This window comes from Selaginella moellendorffii, unplaced genomic scaffold, assembly GCF_000143415.4.
Source record: "Selaginella moellendorffii unplaced genomic scaffold, v1.0 SELMOscaffold_12, whole genome shotgun sequence".
In the NCBI taxonomy this organism is placed as follows: Eukaryota; Viridiplantae; Streptophyta; class Lycopodiopsida; order Selaginellales; family Selaginellaceae; genus Selaginella; species Selaginella moellendorffii.
Window position 1 is genome coordinate 2,231,480 of NW_003314273.1, and position 18,776 is coordinate 2,250,255.

The 18,776-nt window shown below is 41.8% G+C and overlaps 1 protein-coding gene and 1 pseudogene across 1 annotated transcript; both read right to left on the minus strand.

The window, feature by feature from the left end:
• Positions 1-113: 113 nt before the first annotated feature.
• LOC9659751 lies at positions 114-1,671 on the minus strand (annotated as a pseudogene).
• Positions 1,672-8,285: 6,614 nt separating this feature from the next.
• Positions 8,286-8,841, minus strand: LOC9659752. Its single transcript, XM_024674177.1, has 4 exons — positions 8,666-8,841; positions 8,566-8,612; positions 8,470-8,523; positions 8,286-8,423 (listed from the first exon to the last, which is right to left on the minus strand). The coding sequence occupies exons 1-4, from the start codon at positions 8,814-8,816 to the stop codon at positions 8,343-8,345; spliced, it is 333 nt and encodes a 110-aa protein (XP_024529945.1). The 5' UTR covers positions 8,817-8,841; the 3' UTR covers positions 8,286-8,342.
• Between the last annotated feature and the right edge of the window lie 9,935 nt (positions 8,842-18,776).

Consider the following 18,776-nt stretch of genomic DNA (forward strand, 5'->3'; position numbering starts at 1 on the left):
CTACATAACTCGTGAGCTAAACTTAGTTTGGTTTAAGCCTTGGAACGAATATTCTAGCGAGAAGAAGAATATTGTGTCAGAGCATGGGTATGAACACGTCGAGTTTCTATGTTTTAACCTGTGTCGGCAATGAAATTTGGATACTGTCCTTGGCATAGAACACCATCGCAGCTATTGCTACTTCCCCACTCTTTCCGCAATCTCACGATATCATCCGTGAAAGTGGAGCCCGGCGTCCCGATGAACGATTCGGCCATAGCGCAGATCGTTTTGTCCAGCATCGCTACCACCTTTGCAACCAAAGCAAAGTCGATCGTCAGAAAGAAGAAGTTTTGCTTAGATCGCTCACCTCGTTATCAGCTAGCAGGCCTTTTCTTTGCAGGATCGCGTCCCATCTCTCGAGTCGTGCTGTGGCCTCTGGATCATTGGAACGTCAGGGCCGAGCAATTGCTGGAGGAGAGTGATCTCGCTCTCCGCCGCGTCCGTGGAGATGTAGATCACTCGGGGCTTGGCCTCCTGGATCTTCCTCGAGATGCAGCTGGCAGCTTGAGGAATCGGGAAGAAGCAGCTCTCATTCTTTACATTGCTGCCAAAAAAGAGAGAAAAGATCGTAAAAAAGCTCTTCTTACCAAAACTTTAAGAAGCCATGCCGACGAAAGTGGAGCGCCATGAAGTTGGATCCCAGGAAAGTTGCACGAACCTTTGCACGGTGAGAAGAATGAGCCGGTTTAGACGGATGATCGTCTTGCACGAGTGCTGCAATGGACCACCAATCTGTGCTACGAGCTCCGACTCCACGTCCGAGTAGAACACGTCCCCTATGCCAAGAACCTCGTCCTCGCAAGAGAACTTCGCCACGAATTCGCTCGCGCGAGGATGAGATGGATAGCCTTTGAGAGAAGCTTCTTCAGGCCAGGCATCGTTCTTGGAACTCCACGAAAGTCCCAAAGCTTTAATCTTCTTCTCGTGATCTTCGTCCAAGTAGCAGCCACTCATGTAGCACAGGAGCCGGATGTCCGTCTTGTTCTTGCCGAGAAATTCATGGGATGTGAGGAGAGTCTTCTCTCCTAGGCAGCTGCAAATGTGGGCGATGTCGAGCGTCTTCTCGTACGAGTAATCGACGCTGGAAAAACGAGCGCCCGATCGAGCAGCGCCGCGAAGAACATGTGCTTCTCGAGGCAGATGAGGTGATTGGAGATCTGGCCGGAGGTGCAAATCACGAGAAGGAAGCGATCCTCTCCCTGCCGCCATTGGACGAGCTTGCCGTGGCGTCTGAGAAATTCTGGCCCTGGCAGCCCCGCATTCCCGGATCGTATCCATGTCTGACGCCTGATACCAGCTGCTGGATCTGGTGATTGAGCTCGATCTGCGAGCGCAAGGCATCGGCCTGAGAAAGAAGAATCGCGCGTCACATTCCAGATTTCGAAGAGCCCCTGGTCCTGTCCACAAGACGCCCGGAATCTTGTGCCAATTGTCGTTCGTCAAGTAGATGACTTCCACTGTTCTCGCAATCTTTGCTCTTTTCATCGTCTCGCTGTTTTCTCAGTCTGCTGCGATCCAATCGCCCAAGGCGGGCTCAATCTGTCCCACTGCAGTCTTTACATTCGCAGATTCTCTCAGCGATGGTGGCAACCGCGACATCGAGGCTGGCGAGAAGACTCTCTCGGGCATGTATCCCTATGGCGTCACCTACGGAAGGCCCATTGGACGCTACAGTGATGGGCTCGTCATCCCCAACTTTCTGATCCAGAAGCTTCACCTCGAGAACTTGGGCATTCCGAGCCTCGAATTCAATGGCACCGAGTTTGTCAGCCTCAATTGTGGATACGCCGGAGCCACCATGATCAAGGTCGAGAACCAGCCATTCTCCAGCCCGCACATCTTCTCTGCCCAGGTTAACGATTTCGTGCGTCACCGCTCCAAGGTCGTGGGTGAATACGGCCGCGAGGATAGCTACATGGTCGAGATTGGAGGTGACGATATCAACTTCGGGGTGCCGCTGGGAGGTGATCAATGTCACCATTCCGGCCGTGATCCGGGGCCTGGCCGATGGAATCCACAACTTGTACGTACACGGAGCTCGCGCTCTACAACATGCCCCGCGCCGATTGCTCGCCAAACTATCGTCAGTCCTTCCAGCAGTTCCCTGAGGGGATGTACCATCGAGATTGCCCAACTTATCTCCTACTTCAACTCACAACGCCAGGCTTTGGCGGCCGAGCTCACCCAAGAGTATCCCGGTCTCACTGTTTACTACTTTGATTGGTTTGCTGCCAACACCTACATGGAGGAGTTTGGCTTCACGAACTCGCTCCAGTCGTGCTGCGGCGGCGGTGGCAAGTTTAACTGTGATGGAGATGGTCTTTGTGGCTGTGCGCCAGTGAACCACACAGATGCTGTCTACACAGTGTGTGAGCATCCCAGCGAGTACTTCACCTTCGATGGCATTCACTACACAGAACACTTTGACAAGATTATGTTTGACTTTATCATGGCCCGAAACTACATCACGCCCAAGGTGAGGTTGGACAAGGGATGCAAGGTCATTGTTTAAATAGTCATTTTACTTCTCACCACACACACACACACACACACACACCACCCCAAACACTAATGTAACCACTAAACAATTTTCTTAATCATTGACATTGATCATACCATGAAAAAGTCTTTTGAAAGAAGCAAAGACAATCCCGAAATTAGAGCTTCACGCTAGGAGCATTGCCTTGATTTTAGCCTTCATGATCTCATGGCACTCGTCTTCAGTGTGTCTCATTCATGAAACTCTAGTCATCCAGCTCAAACGAGCGTCCAAAGTAATCTTCAAAGCGCCACTGCGAGCACTAAACACGATCGCGTCGTTGCAAGTTTGAGTGGAGTTTGATACATTTTAGGTGTAAGTACGAAGGAGTGGTGTGTTCGAATCCGTGCCCCAACATGCTTGGGAAAATAAAAGGGAGTGATCAGTTTGAGGGTCCCTCTTCTTCGGGTGGGTTCGATTCGGGATCGGCTCTACAAGACTATCCCTCAGGTCCCTGTCTTCCCAACTTGAAAAATATTGCGCCCCTCCTCTACATAACGATTTAGTTAGGCCTTAACCCTGGTTAACGATACGCAGGGAAGCTCTTGCCGAGGTGGACGCCAAAAATCCATGAGTGGAGACCGTGGTGATCGCCAGGCTTGGCAAGAGCTTTCGAGATATCGCTTTTAACTCGCAGGATGAAGGTGTGGTTTTGTATCCGGATCCTCGGACTACGCCATCCTGAGATTTTGTTTCGAAGACCAGGGAATAAAAGGTTGTGCGAGTGGTAACTTCGGTCACGCAGGAGAGAGCTCACGTAGAGATTGATCGCGATGATCGCCAAGAAGTGCCAAACATCTCTTTCTTCGGTCTTGTCCTTCAAAATCTTCTCCTCTCTCTCACACCTGGATTTGTCGAAAAGATTTAAGGCGGGTCTAGGTAATGGTACCAAGGGACGTGGATCATGGTGATCGCCACGGCGGTGTCAGGCTTATGCTCTTTCTGAAAGAGTTATTCTATCATTTGGAGATGGTTGTGAGTTATCCTCACGAGTGAGCAGGCGGATCATTGTATTGAGACCCGTCAAGGATCACTACAGCATGATCTGGATGTTCTTGCGAGGTCTGGAAGGCTGGAGGACGCCGAGGAGCTCATCCACACGCCATGCCATTCTTTCCAGATCACAACTAAAGCCGCTCGAGTCGAGCCCTGGCCAGCGTCTAGCTCGAGCTATAGAACTTCCACAAATCCTGGAAGTAGAGTAGAGAAGCTAAGGATCTAGCAGCGAGGGTGCAACTCTGGAAAACTTACGTCACAAAAGATCACTGTCCACAACTCACATTCGCAGCTCTTTGGAAAGGTTTTACAACCTTAATCGATTCTACGATCTTAACAAACTTGTGGCTGTTCTAAAGTTCCCTACTCTGAAGTGTGTGAAGGATGTGTAGCATTTCTTGGGCAAGATTCAGTATCTCGGTTGTTTTGTGGATCATCTTTCTAATCACACTGCACCATTGTGAGCGTTGCTAAAGTTATCAACATCATCTTTCATCTGGTCTCCAGATTGTGAGCGGGCGTTCATGGACAAGAATCGACGCTAGGAGATCCTGCCCAGGATTTTGGCGCCAAGAAAGTGGGAGCTCCGTGGGATCGAGTTATAACTGGCGGTTGTCTCGCGGTTCCAATCGAAGAGGACAGATCCCCGACAGATCCCGGGGTTTGGAATCTGGAGGCCCAATGAGATGCTGACGTCGCGCTGGAAGTTTTAGGCCTGCCACGTGGTAGGGGTTATACAATATCCCACATGCCGAGGTCTGGAATCAAGCCCTCCCAAGTCTATATAAGCATAGCATATTTAAAACTAAAAACTAAGAAGCAGCTTTTGGTTGCATATTTAAAACTAAAAACTAAGAAGCAGCTTTTGGTTGCATATTTAAAACTAAAAACTAAGAAGCAGCTTTTGGTTGCATATTTAAAACTAAAAACTAAGAAGCAGCTTTTGGTTTTCTGTTTCTGAGAATATTAGCACAATAGAAACATGAAAACTAGTTCGATCAACTCTAGTATTGAATGACAAATGAGAAGAAATTTGTACACTGGATTTTTCGTTGGTATAGTTGCAGGGATCAGCTCTTGGCAGTCATGGGCGTTTCAACATACTGAAACATCAGCAATAGTTCGCTTATGATCCTGCAAAAGGATGAACTCCAAACCCCGGGATTTTGAGCTCTGTAGTTCCACAAGCGACCTGAGTCCACCTTTCATCATTAAAGAAGAAAACAGGAGGTCGAGAAAAAGAAAAGAATGTACTTACCCTTGGATGCCAAGTAGATCAGATACAAAGGGACAAGAAACAGTCTGCCAGCCAAAGCGAGATTCAGGATGGCTCCTCCAGGACTGTCTTGGGACCTCATAGCTTGGATCTGTTCAAATGATCATCCAGATATGTTTTAAGGGTATCAGTGGAAATCTCTTCCAGAATCAAGAGTTACTGCTTGGCTTGTGACGTTTCCTTGAACGCTTTTGCGACTTGCTCTACAGGAGGAAATTATTTAACAAACCGGGAAAAGGAATGCTGAAATTTCTCTCTCACCTCTGGATCGCAGACATCACACTCAACGAAGATGGCAAACGGAGGATTAGGATTCGTCAGCTAATGGTGCTCCTCTTTTACCAAGCTCAGTGTTCACAGCCCATTCTCACATGACAATTCCACAATCGTCACGCATCGCAAGTGCCAGCACCCTTCCTGGAAAAGACAATTCGTTCGAGTGAAAGTGAGCCAATGACGAGAACTTATTCTCTCCACTTTTTTTTCTCTTTGCTGTGTGTGCCAAAAGAAGAGACATACCAATGCCAGTGATGAGGACGCAGGAGCCACCTCCAACCTTCATCTTCTGCTTGTTCAAGAACGCATTATAGACGTTTTCAAAAGAAAGGTATAAGCTACCTGGATTTGAGGATTTCAATTTTTGCCAGCCAGCTTTCTCGATAATGACATGCTCTCAGGAAAATTGGTGTTTAAAGGGAAGGATGATGTGATGTAGAACACTAGCCCAGCCTCCACATTTTCTGGTTTCAGTTGTTTGTCGTTCCATCTCCTTTGAAATTGTGCCAAGACATCCCAATGTATCGTTGTCCAAGTTTTTATAAATGTTTCTTTTTGCTTTCACATAATCAAGCCTGATGTTTGGATCGCCTCAATGATGGCAGCCCAAGGGACACCAACAAAGGAAGGAGCAAAAGTCGTGGAGGAGGATGTAAGAGCCAGTAGAAGAAGAATGTAATAGTTGAGGTGTTCAGGGAGACATGCACGCAAAGGGAGGCTTAGGAGGCTTGTGTTCCTTAGCTTGCGTGTTGCGGCTTCCATCTATTTGCAACTTCCACAGGTGAGGCATTGGGCCCTAGAGTGGACATTCCATGGCTGCTGACTTCCCAAATTGAGGGAAGCGATCGTTGGTGAGGAAGGGACCATCATGTCTAAACACACCATATCACCTTTGCTTCCATGCTGTTCACAAGGTTCCCCCTAAGTGGGAGGCAATAAGTCATCCGTCCTCGTCCTCCTGGACAGTCCTGGAGGAGCCATCATGAATCTTGCTTCGCGTGTGCATTCGATGGCTGCCATGAGGTTCATGCTCAAGACCTTACGCCATTTGCTCACGAAGTCCCCCTGCTCGACATGACGCACGCATCCAGTCTCAAGAATGTTTTGTGACTTGCTCTACAGGATATAAATGTTTTTAAAAACAAGAAAAGGAATGCTGAAAGTGTCTCTTGACCTGGATCGCGGACATCACACTCGATGAATATGGCAAAGGGAGAATTCAGATTTTTCAGCTTTTGGTGCTCCTCCTTCACCAAGCTCAGAGTTCGCATCCCATTCTCACGTGACAAATCCACAATCGTGATGTTTGCACCACCAGCGCCCTCCCTGGAAAAGCTAATTAAAGTGCTTTCCAGACGAGAAATTCTTATCTCTCTTCTTTCTCTTTTTCTGTGTGTGCCAATGAAGAGACATACCAATGCCAGATCCAGAGCCAGTGATGAGGACGCAAGAGCCCCCTCAGACATTCATCTTCACCTCGTCTTGTAATTCAAGAACACATTATAGACATTTTTAAAAGAAGGCTATAAGCTGCCTGGGATTGAGGATTTCACAAGTTTTGCCAGCCACTTACTCGATAATGACATGCTCTTAGGAATATAGTCATTGGTGCTTAGGGAAGGATGATGATCTGGAACACTATGATCACCGTGAGAGAAGCATGCTTAGAATGCCCCACCAGGATCAACGAGACAATTGTGTCAGGCACGATTTCTTGCGTGAAGATTTTTTCCAGAGAATCCCACGTGAGATGATGATCCTTGACACCCTGCTTGTTCAGACAACAACAAATTTTGACTTATGCTGATGATTATTTTAATAAAATAATGATTAGTACAGCTAATTTTAAATCTGTTGCCAGTTAGAGCATAATTAAATTTATAAAAAAATTAATGATGGCGGGAATGAATTCAAAAAAAGATTAAGTTTTAATCTTTATTAATACTAATTTTGAATTTGACTGATATTTAGCGAGAGCATTCACCGCCACTCTGCCATGCTTCAACTTGATACGCTCAAGACGTTCGCACAATAGATACTAATACTACAATTAATACTAAAATGATATTAATACTGGTATTAACTTGGGCCACGCAGGAGAGAGCTCAGGTAGACATTGATCGCGATGATAGCCAAGACTCGGCAGTGGTGAAATGAAAGTGCCAAACATCTCTTTCTTAGGTCTTGTATTCTCTTCTCTCTCGCACCTGGATTTGCCAGTCTTGGGAATGGTTACCAAGGCCACGGAGGTCCGCCGACATCTGCAAACCTTGTAAACAAACAAGTTCTTTCGCGCTCGTCCTTTCCCAAGCTCGGTCTTGTCGCCATCTCTTTTCCCACTCGCTCGCGGCCTGACCCTTACCACCATTCTCCCTTTTACTTCAGAACCTTGATCTAAATTGGTAAAACTATCATCGGCTGCGTGGCTTGAGCGGGCTCTCTGTCCTCTTTGAGAAAATGGTACCTGGAAATGTTGTAAACTTGTGAATACATGTAGTGCCTAGAGTTGGCCTGGAAACCAATACAGCAAACTCGTCAGAGAAGAACAAGAGAAGCAGCAAACTTACATTTCTAAAGTTGGAGGATAGAGCTCCTCAGGTGTCTGGTAGTTCTTACCATGCACCGTCCTGTCTTCAAGGACGTCGCGTGGTACAAGTCGGCCCCTCCGACTTGTACCACAAGCTCAAACGTCAGCCGGAAGCAGCCACGCCCGCCGCCTCGAGCGTCGAGAACAACAACGACGACAACGGTACGTCGAGGGAGAAACACGAGCCTCTTACTTAAAAGAGGCGGCACGGGTGGAAGGACAACTCAGAGTCAGCGGCGGAGGAAAGGAGGGGACGAGGAGGAAACAAGTGCTAGGAACAGCTCGGCGGACAAGGCACACTACTTCTACGGCAAAGGGGACTTCTCGCAAGGACCATCTTGATCGAGCAGGGGAAGAGGATTAGTTTTGGGAGATTCTTACAACGGGGCGAGCAGCACAGAGAAAGAAGATCGCGCGGAATAACAAAACCAGAGATGGTCACACACACACACAAGAAAAAGAATTTGTTTTTGGGGAACTTGGGCTGCAAAAAGAGTCGCTTCGATCGAACGAGATGGTCTGGTGGCGAGCGAATTGTACAGGGAGGGGGATTGTCCATACAGGAGGAATGGAATTCCACATACACGAAAGCTTGTATTTCTTGACAATCCCCGTCGACAAAAATCCTATTTTTTGGTCTTGTTCTTGTCAAGCCAGGCGTTGATCTTTTCTTCGGTTGGAGAGAGCGTCTTGTTCTTGGTGGTACGCTGAAAAAACACGAAGAACTTGAGTATGGAATCGAGTTTTTCATACCTTGATGTATTCGAAGTAGTCTGTGTAGTTGCGTTTGTAGTAGCTTTCCAGCCTCTAAATCACAAGAATGTGAGTGATCTTATCAAGAGAACTTACTTCTCTATCGTTCTTCTCTTTGTTGGCTTTACTTCTTTCCAGGAGCTCTGCCAGTGGCAAACAAGATTTGCTCCAACTGATAAGATGCTGTGGCACTTACTTTGGACGAATTCGTTCTTCTCCGCTGGTGGCGGGCCTTGCGGAAGAATCGCCGCGGCGGCGCAAGAAGAATTTAATGCCACTCCAAAGCCACAAATCGAAGCCACCATTTCTCTTCTAGAACACAAGCAGCCATGGCAGATTGCCGCCATGGAAGAATTCTTGGTGCTAGGGAAAGCTATCTGCAATTATATTACACTGAGAGTTATCAGAGATTGTGTAACTTTAATCAATGGTCATAGGAAGGATCTCGCGCATACAGGCGTCCAGAGAGGTCCCTGCCAATGGACTTGGAACTTGATGGAATGAATGCGGCATCTGTGCGTCTGACAATCTTCTTCTTGAAAATTGAGCTTTTGCATAGAACCCAAATGATGCCCGGGTGTTTAGGTTTGCCACGTGGTACCCTCCCAATTAAAGCATAGCATATTCAATACCCGCATATGGCATAGGATCCCCTCTGCTACATGAGGCTGCAGATCCCAGCCCAAGGCCACCATTTTATTAAATGGTCTTAGGCTTACATTCCATTGCAAAAGTTGAAGGTATACATTATTCTAAGCACTTTAGTCTGATGAACTATGGAAATAAAAAGGAAATATTGTCAATTTCCAAAGGTATGGGCTTATGAGAGGTTTAGCTCTTTCATGGATTAATCTTACAGTGACAATATGTTCAAAAGAAGTTTGTGAGTTTTTAAAACAACTTTCAATCTTCTTTGTGAAATACTTTTTAAGTAGTTGTTTATTGAAGATATAGGCTTTGAAGGGCTATTCTAGTAAAGACTAAGGTTACGATTGCTTTGACAAGGTATGGTGCTACTGTATAATGAGTTAGTTTATAATTTTGTAAAGCAATTAACATTGAGTTTAGCAAGTTTTATATAAAATAGTCTTATGCTGATTATATGCAATTATAAGTAACCAAAGAGAAAAATTTGAAAAGTGATCCATAAGGGTTCAAATATAGAAGGAAAGGGCCTATGAACAAAAGTGCAAAAGCCTTGGGAAACGTTCTTAGATTTGAATAATAGTAGGTTGGGTGACTTCCCAAGAAATCCAAATTAAAAACTTACATTTAGTATTAAAAGGGTTTTAAGTTGAACTCTGTTAGTCAGCTAAAAGAATCACACTATATGTTGAGATTGATATCCTGTACATCCAATTTGCCTATAATTGAGTTTGATACGAAGGATATAATGTCAAAAAAATGGGGCTCTCAAAAAAGCTATGGCTCTCAACTTTTGTTCAATTTTATTTAGAAGCTAAAAGGGATATTATGTATAACTGGAGCAATTGAGCATTCCTAAGTGGCAGTCATTCCAAGAGAGCCTATGTTAAGGCTAGAGAAAAATAAATTGTAAGCAACCAAAGGAAATGACTCGAAAAACGATCTATAAAGGTTCAAATATAGAGGAAAAGAGCCGATAAGCACCCCCTTTTTCAATTGGTTAAGGGTATTAGGATATTTGGGGTTAAACATCCTTGTCTTAGGTCTGATTTTGTTGGTTGGGTTAAGGGAATTGCACCACGTGTTAATTGACATTTAGCAAGTTTAATTTGCTCCAGCTGGGCTTGACCTAAGGGGTAGGGTGTGTATAGCACACTTTATCTCTCTCCCCTTAAACCAATTAGAAAAGGGGCAATTGTTTGATGAGAGGGTTCTTAATAGCTATTTTATCCCCATTTATTTTCCAAAGTTCCAAAAATCCACGGTGACAGTATATCCAAATCTCATCCCATAATCACATGTGCTACACTCACCCCTCCTTTAGAGATGTCAATGTCCTATTGAACAAAGGGGAACCAACACCTCCATTTCTACACTGAATTTACCAATCCTTTCATTGTGTAAATTAGCTATTCCATGTGAGGCAACTAGTTATCCACCCATGCCACAATCCCATAGCAGATACTTTCGTTTATAGGTACTCTACACAAGAGGAAAAATGTACATATGGATGCTTAATACGTACAATTTCAAATTTAAGGGTAAAAAGTAGAACAAGGGGAAGCAACACCTCCATTTCCCCATTGAATCTACCAATCCTTCCATTCGTAATCCCACAGTGGATACCTTTGTCTATGGATACTCCACACAAGAGGAAGGACATATGCATGGATGCTTAATACATACAATTTCAAATTTAAGGGTAGGAAGTAGGATAAAGGGAACTAACACCTCCATTTCCCCATTGAATCTACCAATTCTTCTATTTGCAGTCCCACGGTGGATACCTTCGTCTATGGATACTCCATACAAGAGGAAAGACATATGTATGGATGTTTAATATGTACAATTTCAAATTTAAAGGTAGGAAGTAGGATAAAAGGAACCAACACTTCCATTTCCGCACTGAATTTTACCAATCTTTCCATTGTGTAAACTAGCTATTCCATGTGAGGCAACTAGTTATCCACCCGTACCGCAGTCCCAACCAACACCTCCATTTCTGCACTAAATTTACCAGTCCTTCTATTGTGTAAACCAACTATTCCATGTGAGGCAATTAATTATCCACCCGTACCGCAGTCCCACGGTGGATACCTTTGTCCATGGGTACTCCATACAAGAGAAAGGACGTACGTATGGATTGCCTAATATGTACGATTTCAAATTTAAGAGTAGGAATATACCTTACTTAAGGGTATATTATATTTTTAAGTAGCCACTAATCAATAAAAATCGAACCTGTGCCATTTGCTCCAATACCACATATAGTGCACCTTATCTCTCTCCCCTTAAGCCAATTGGAAAAGGGGCAATTGCTTAATGAGAGAGACTTTAGTGGTTATTTTATCCCCATTTATCCCCCAAGGTTCCAAGGATCCACGGTGACAGTATATTTAAATCTTATCCCATGATCACATGCGCTACAAGCTCTCAGCTTTCGTTCATGAGGGCGTGAATTTGCAAGGAAGTGTGGTGAATTGTAAAAAACCAAGGGAACGACTCGAGAGATGATCTATAGGGGTTCAAATATAGAAGAAAAGGGCCCATGAACAAAAATGTACCCCCTTTTCCAATTGGTTAAGGGTTTTAGGATATTTAGGGTTAAATGTCCTTTGGTTTGAATAGTACTAGGCTGGAAAGTCTAAATTCAGGAGCTTACACAAGTTTGCATTCTAATTCTAAATTATATTCTTTGCAAGATGTTTGTGTAAGTTTTTGAATTTGGACTTCCAAGAAGTTACCCAATTTAGTACTGTTTAACAAGAAAGTTTTACTCTGTTATTCTATAAATTATACTTTTTGCAAAATACTTATATAAGTTCTTGAATTTTGGAAAGTCATTAGCCCAATACTATTTAAAACCCAAGGACACCCCAAATAACTAATTGGAAAAGAGGGTGCATTTTTACTTATGGGCCCTTTTCTTTTATATTTGAATCTTTATAGATCGTCTCTCAAATCAATCCCTTTAGTTACTTATAATTTATTATATTTCCCTACAAATTCATGCCCTCGTGAATGAAAGCTGAGAATCACAACTCTTCTTAAAGCCTTGCTCTCTTAACAACCAAGAAACCCTATCTCTCTCCTCTTAAACTAATTGGAAAAGGGGCAATTACTTGATGAGAGAGCCCTTAGTAATTATTTTATCCCTATTAATCCCCCAAGATACCAAAAATCCACAGTGACAGTAAATCACATGATCATACACATTATACTCACCCCCCCTTCAGAGATGTTAATGTTCTCATTGATTAGTGAGGACATATTAAGCGAAGAGGAGCCAACACCTATATTTTTGGATTTAATCTATCAATCCTATTTGTAGATGAATTATTTTTTGATACCAATGTTATGATCTAGCGCAAAAAGACAAAGATCTAGCCAAGCTACCTCAAAAGCTCCATTGCGCTGCTGTTCCATTATGAGCCCTAGGGTAGGGTAATTGTGTAACCAACACCTTCTTTATCAATCATTCCATTGTGTAGATTAGCTATTCCATGTGAAGTAACTAGTCATCTTACATCCTACATTGTGTAAACTAGCTATTCCATGAGGCAATTAATCATTCTACTAATGAGTCAACCTTCATTTTCAGATTGAATTTACCAATCCTTCCATTGTGTAGATTAACCATTCCATGTGGTCATCCTACATTCTACATTGCATAAACCAATTATTCCATGAGGCAATTAATCATTCTATTGATAAGTCAACTTCTATTTCCCGACTGAATCTACCAATCTTTCCATTTTGTAGATTAGTTATTCCATATGATACAACTAGTCATTATATTGATGAGTCAACCTATACATATGATGTTATTCTGTTTCAATTTTAAGGGTAAGAATATATACTTTGCTCAAAGGTATATTATATTTTAAGTAGCCACTAATCAATGGGAATTGAACGTATGTCATTTACTCTAATACCATATATAGCGCATCTATTTTATCCTCCAAGATTCTAAGGATCCATGATGACGGTATATCCAAATCTCATCCCATAATCACATGCATTATAGGATTTAAGACTTGTTTGATACTAAATGTAAGCTTCTGAATTTAAACTTCTCAAAAAGTCACCTAGCACAGTATTGAATGCATTTTTATTCACAAAACTTTTCTCTCTATATTTGAATTTTTATAAATTATTTCTCAAGTCATTCTTTTTGATTGCTTATAGCTTGATTTGGGATTTTCATTTACATGGGTGGTAGTTGTTATAATTGGTCAGAAAGATATGTTAGTAGGAGATACAAATTATCCACCACGCCCATATATATTTAGTCCATATAAGGGATTGAAATACAAGTTAAAAAAATGTTAATAAAATTAGAACTTCAACCACAAGAATAGCAGTGGAAAGAGTTTTTGGCATGTTAAAATCAAAGTAATTTTACTTTATATTATATCTAAAGATGATTATTTTGTTGCCTTTTGTTATTAGATTTTGAATTCTCTTAAAATGAAATGATTCAAGACTTGACAATATCAAATATCACATCACTATATGTTATATCTTACACAATATATGTATAAATCATAGTGATAGTTTTGATCTTTTATAGATTAATCAAGTTGAAGAGTTGATGAGTCAATTTAATCTGAGAAGGAAACATTAGAATGCATTCAGTCACTTGAAACACAAAGTGTCAAAGAAATCAATTATGCATAGTATATAAACTATATCAAATCAAAGCAATAGATGTCAGAGATAAATTATAATGTGCACATGCACTAGATGGCTTTAATCAACTTAAAGCTAATGGAATTCAACGAAAAAAAAGCATAAAGAAATGTGAAATATTGTGATGCTCAAGCATAAATATTATTCCAAATTTGAGCAAAAGAACTTGTCCATGATTAATTTCAAAGAGAGATTGATTCTTAAAAAGATGAAGATTAAATTAGTTTGCTAGTACAATAAAAAAAATTAAAACATCTCAAAACTTTCACTAGAGTATGAAAGGAAGTTTATATAACTTGAGATAATTGCTCTATATAACTAATGATCTTTGTTTTAGTGTTCATGATGATCTCAATCAATAAATTATTACTATCATTTTCCTTCTTCACCTTCTTGCATCAAACATTTGGTCATATAGTATTGTCTTGCTTTATGTCATCTATAATAACAATAATAGTAGCAGTAAAAGTAGTAATACTCTACTCCACATTCACCACCTCCAATGACTTTTAAATAAAACCAGTATGAACAACTTTCTTCACTTGAGGTTTCTTTAAGAAATGTTCCTTTATTGCATCATTAAATTTATATTTATCAGATCTGTATGTTTTAAAAATAAAAATCAAATAAAAAGGATATTGTCAAAAGGAAAAAAACCTTAACTACCACTTCTAGAGAGTTGTTGTGAATTTTATCTTCTACATACTCTTTCCACATTTACTTTAGCTTATTTATATAAGCTATAGAATCTTTGTTAAAGTTTAGACAAACACTCATAAGCATAACAAGTAATTTGTCTTAAATATCTACTTGGACTTTTTGAATTTATTTTTTATTTAAAATTTAATATAAATTAATTGTAACACTTAATGATCCTTTTACTTAACCCATTTCCTTTTTTTTTCCTTCACTTCTTCTTTATTTATCTCCTCTTACACCATATTTCTTTTCTTTCCTTGCCTCTTCTTTTTTACAGTTAGATGTTTTGGAATTAAATTGCTTGGAGTTGGATGGATTAAAGTTGGTTGGTTTAAATTTTGAAAACTTAGAGTTGGATGACTTAAAATTTGAAAGTTTGGAGTTGAAAGGAATGTTATGGTTTGCAGTGGCAAAAAATATAAAAATAAAAATATTTGACATAAAAGGAAGATGAGAAAACATAAAGGGATTAAGAATTTGAGAGAATAATATTGGATTAAATGGAAAAATCTATTTAGGATATAGTTGGAATATGTATGCCATAAATCTTTCCTTTCCAATTTATTAGTTTATCTTATTTATCTGACCACCACTACCTTGGTATTAATTATGTTCCTTTACTAAGGTTTTTAGCTATTATACCAACTCCTACTTTGTCTTACTTAATTTAACTACTTACTGTACAAGCAACAGAGTGTTAGCCATTCATCCACGGATTCCCAAATTTTCTCCTAATCCTCCTTCCTAGGTTATATTGGACTTAAGGTTTGGATACATTTTGTAAACAATTAAATTTTCCATTCTACTTTAATCACTCAACCCCACTTCTGACAACTTGGAGGAGTCTCATTCACAACCTCCATAAGTTCAATTCATGACTTAGGATTTGCTAGCCTTGAGAATGACATTTATGCCACTCAACCTTTGCACTTAGTCCAAGTGCTCCACGTGTCCGATCCTATGACCGACACTCTAAGGTACCACCGACATATCAACCCATTACACTAATGCCATGCCCATTCACCTTGATCATACCGGTGGTTCAATACACCTACATCACAGTCTTATCACTCAAAGACTAGGCCATTCGTCCATGGTTGTGGCCCTATGCGAGCCGCTTATGTATTATCCCCACTTTCCACCTTTGGGTGCTCTAGCCATGGGCGTAGAGTGAGGTTTTGTTGAGCCATACCAGGTATCCAAATAGGTAGTGCCACCCACACTTGGACTAGGAGTATCGACCATTCAATCTCCTAAGGGAACTAAAGCCGGCTCTTGAACACTTCACTAAACTACCCCATTTGTTAGTCTGTATTCACTCTAGTTTTGGATTTCCCAATGGTTATCCCATCACCCAACATCTGGGTATAGCTTTCTTAGGCCAAACTAGCCTTTCCTAACTAAACTAGCTCCACTGGGGTCCAACCCCCACACTCTCTCTACTATACTTTTGAAATCCCTTGTAGCCCCCTTTGAAATCCCTTGTAGAGACTCACTTATTGCTTACTTCATGTTCATTCCTTTAGCACTTTGTTAGGAGTTCCACTCCTGGTCTTGACTTTTCGAGTTAGCACTTTTAATCCAAATGTGCTAAGCTCATTTGGCCTCCACCTCATCCATTACCACATGGCACCCTTTTGGCTTCTCTTTGGGGCCTAGGGATTTTGTGTCTCACACACTCCTTATAAGCATAAGTAGCCAAACACACCAAACCTCCAGATTTCTAACATCTTTTGGTATAGCAAAACTTGATTATGGAACCTTTTAAATCTTAAACATTAGATGCATGTCTTACTTTGAGACCCTGAGAGAAACATTATGCCCTAACAACTTGATAATACCCCTACTCCCCCACTTCCATCTCAAAGGGAAGGCCCAAGCCCCACATAGAAGTAAGGATCAATGAGCTACATGGTATTCAAGTAGGGCATTATTCCACATAAGTCAGAAGCATTGTAATTGGTTTCCCTTTAGGGAGTGGGAGTTGCTCTTGAGCATTTCCTTGGGTGGCTTCTATAGCACTACCAAAGTCTGTGTTCACTCCCACCCAAGGCCTTTAACCCCTCAGTCCCAACATCAAATTAGTTTAGAAGCACTATTGGGAAGTCCTTTCAAAACTTATTTTTGAACCTCACTATCCCTATTATACTTTTAAAACCCCCTACATCCCCCCCCTTTGCCACCCCCCCCCCCCCCCAAGAGATGATCTCTTTAAGGTTTCACCCCATAATTTGTATTAGAATTTGGACTTGGACTTGAACTCCATCTTGAACTTGATCTCGGACTCAACCTTGAACTCGGTCTCGGACTCAATTTCAAACTCAATCTCAAACCCGATCTCAGATTTCAAACTTAGTCTCAAACTCGGTCTTGAACTCGGTCTTAGACTCAATCTTGATTTCAAGATCCTTTAGCTTTTGACGTCTCAAAGAGTTTTATTCTTTATAAAATGGAAGATGAAACATATCTTGTGGTGACCATTCTATAATATTTTGATCCTTTTGAAATTTCTTCTTCATTCTTCCACCATAACCTTTAAAACCATAGTATGTTAGGCAAAATAAAGTGCCTGTAAGTGACAAACTTTTCCTTTCCAATTTGCCAAATACCTCATTTATCTAATTAACACTACCTTGGCCTTAGTTAAGTTCCTTCGCCAAGGTTTCTGCCTATTATACTAGCTCCTACTTGGTTCTACTTAGTTTCAGCTACTCATTGCACGAGCAATAAAGCATTAGCCATCTATCCACAGATTCCCAAATCTCTCCCAATCCCCCTCCCCGGGTTAAACTAGATTTAAGGTTTAGCTGCACTCCCCGCAGGCACAAGCAGCCAAGCACACCAAGCCACTAAGTTTTTAACATCCCTTAGTACAACAAAACTTGATTATAAAACCCTCTAAATCCTAAGCCTTGGGTGTAACATTTGCTTTGGGACACCAAGGGGGGGAACACCATAGTTTAACGGCCTAGTATAGGTATTTTTACTCCCCCACTTCCATCCCGAAGGGAAGGCTCAAGCCTCTAGGAAGGGTGAGGACTAATGAGCCACAAGGTACTCAAGTGGGGCACCACTCCATATAAGCCAAAAGCATCACAATTAATTTCCCTTCTGGGAGTGGGAGTTGCTCTTGAGCACTTCCTTGGGTGGCCCTTTTAACACCACTTAAGTCTATGCTCACTCTCACCCAAGCCCCTTACCCTTAATCTCAACTTATAGTCAGTTTGGAAGTACCATCCTAGATCTCACTATCCCTACCCTATTATACTTTTGGAGCCCCCTACAGCCCCCCCCCCCCCAACACACACTTCAAACTCGACTTCAAACTCAGTCTCGGACTTGATTTTAGACTCAATCTTGGACCCAACCTCGGACTCGATATAGAATTCAGTCTTGGACCCAATATTGGATCTCAGACTCAGTCTTGAACTCAGTCTTGGAATCGGTCTTAGACTCAATCTTGGACTCGGTCTTGAACTTGGTCTTAAAGTCGGTTTCGGACTCAATCTCATTTAATAAATTCTTTATCATTTTGGTCATGCTTTTAGAGATCCTTTAACCTTCGACACCTCAAGAGTTGATTTTTTATAGTGCACTAAAAAAAGGTGCTACAAAATGTCTTCTAATTTGAATGTTGACTCACCCTTTCTAATGTTATAGTTATTACAAGTGGTGAGTTAGCACTCAAATTGAAAATTTTCCTACCAGCCCAAAGTGTTTTAAAATAATTTTTTTAGAGATTTAAACTCTTTTCTTTTCTCAATCTTTTTCATTCAATACTAAGCAAACTAGTTTTCTGTGCTAATATCCTCAGAAACAGAAAACCAAAAGCTGCTTCTTGTTTTTAGTTTTAAGAAAATGGAGGCCTTTGGGCTCTTGGCTGTGGGGGATCAGCCCAAAGAGACCGCAGCCTCATGTAGCAGAGGGAATCCTACACTACATGCCCCAGTAACCGGGTATTTAAATGTGCTATGCTTCACAACTGCACAAACCCCTGCTTATATAGACTTGGGAGGGCTTGATTCCAGATCTCGGCATGTGGGATAATGTATAGCCCCTACCACGTGGCAGGCCTAAAACTTCCCAGCGCAACGTCGGCATCTCATTGGGCCTCCAGATTCCAAAGCCTGGGATCTGTCGGGGATCTGTCCTCTTCGATCAGAACCGCAAGACAACCGCCAGTTATAACTCGCAGACAATCCCACGGAGCTCCCACTTTCTTGGAGCCAAAATTCTGGGCAGTATCTCCTGGCATCGATTCTTGTCCAGGT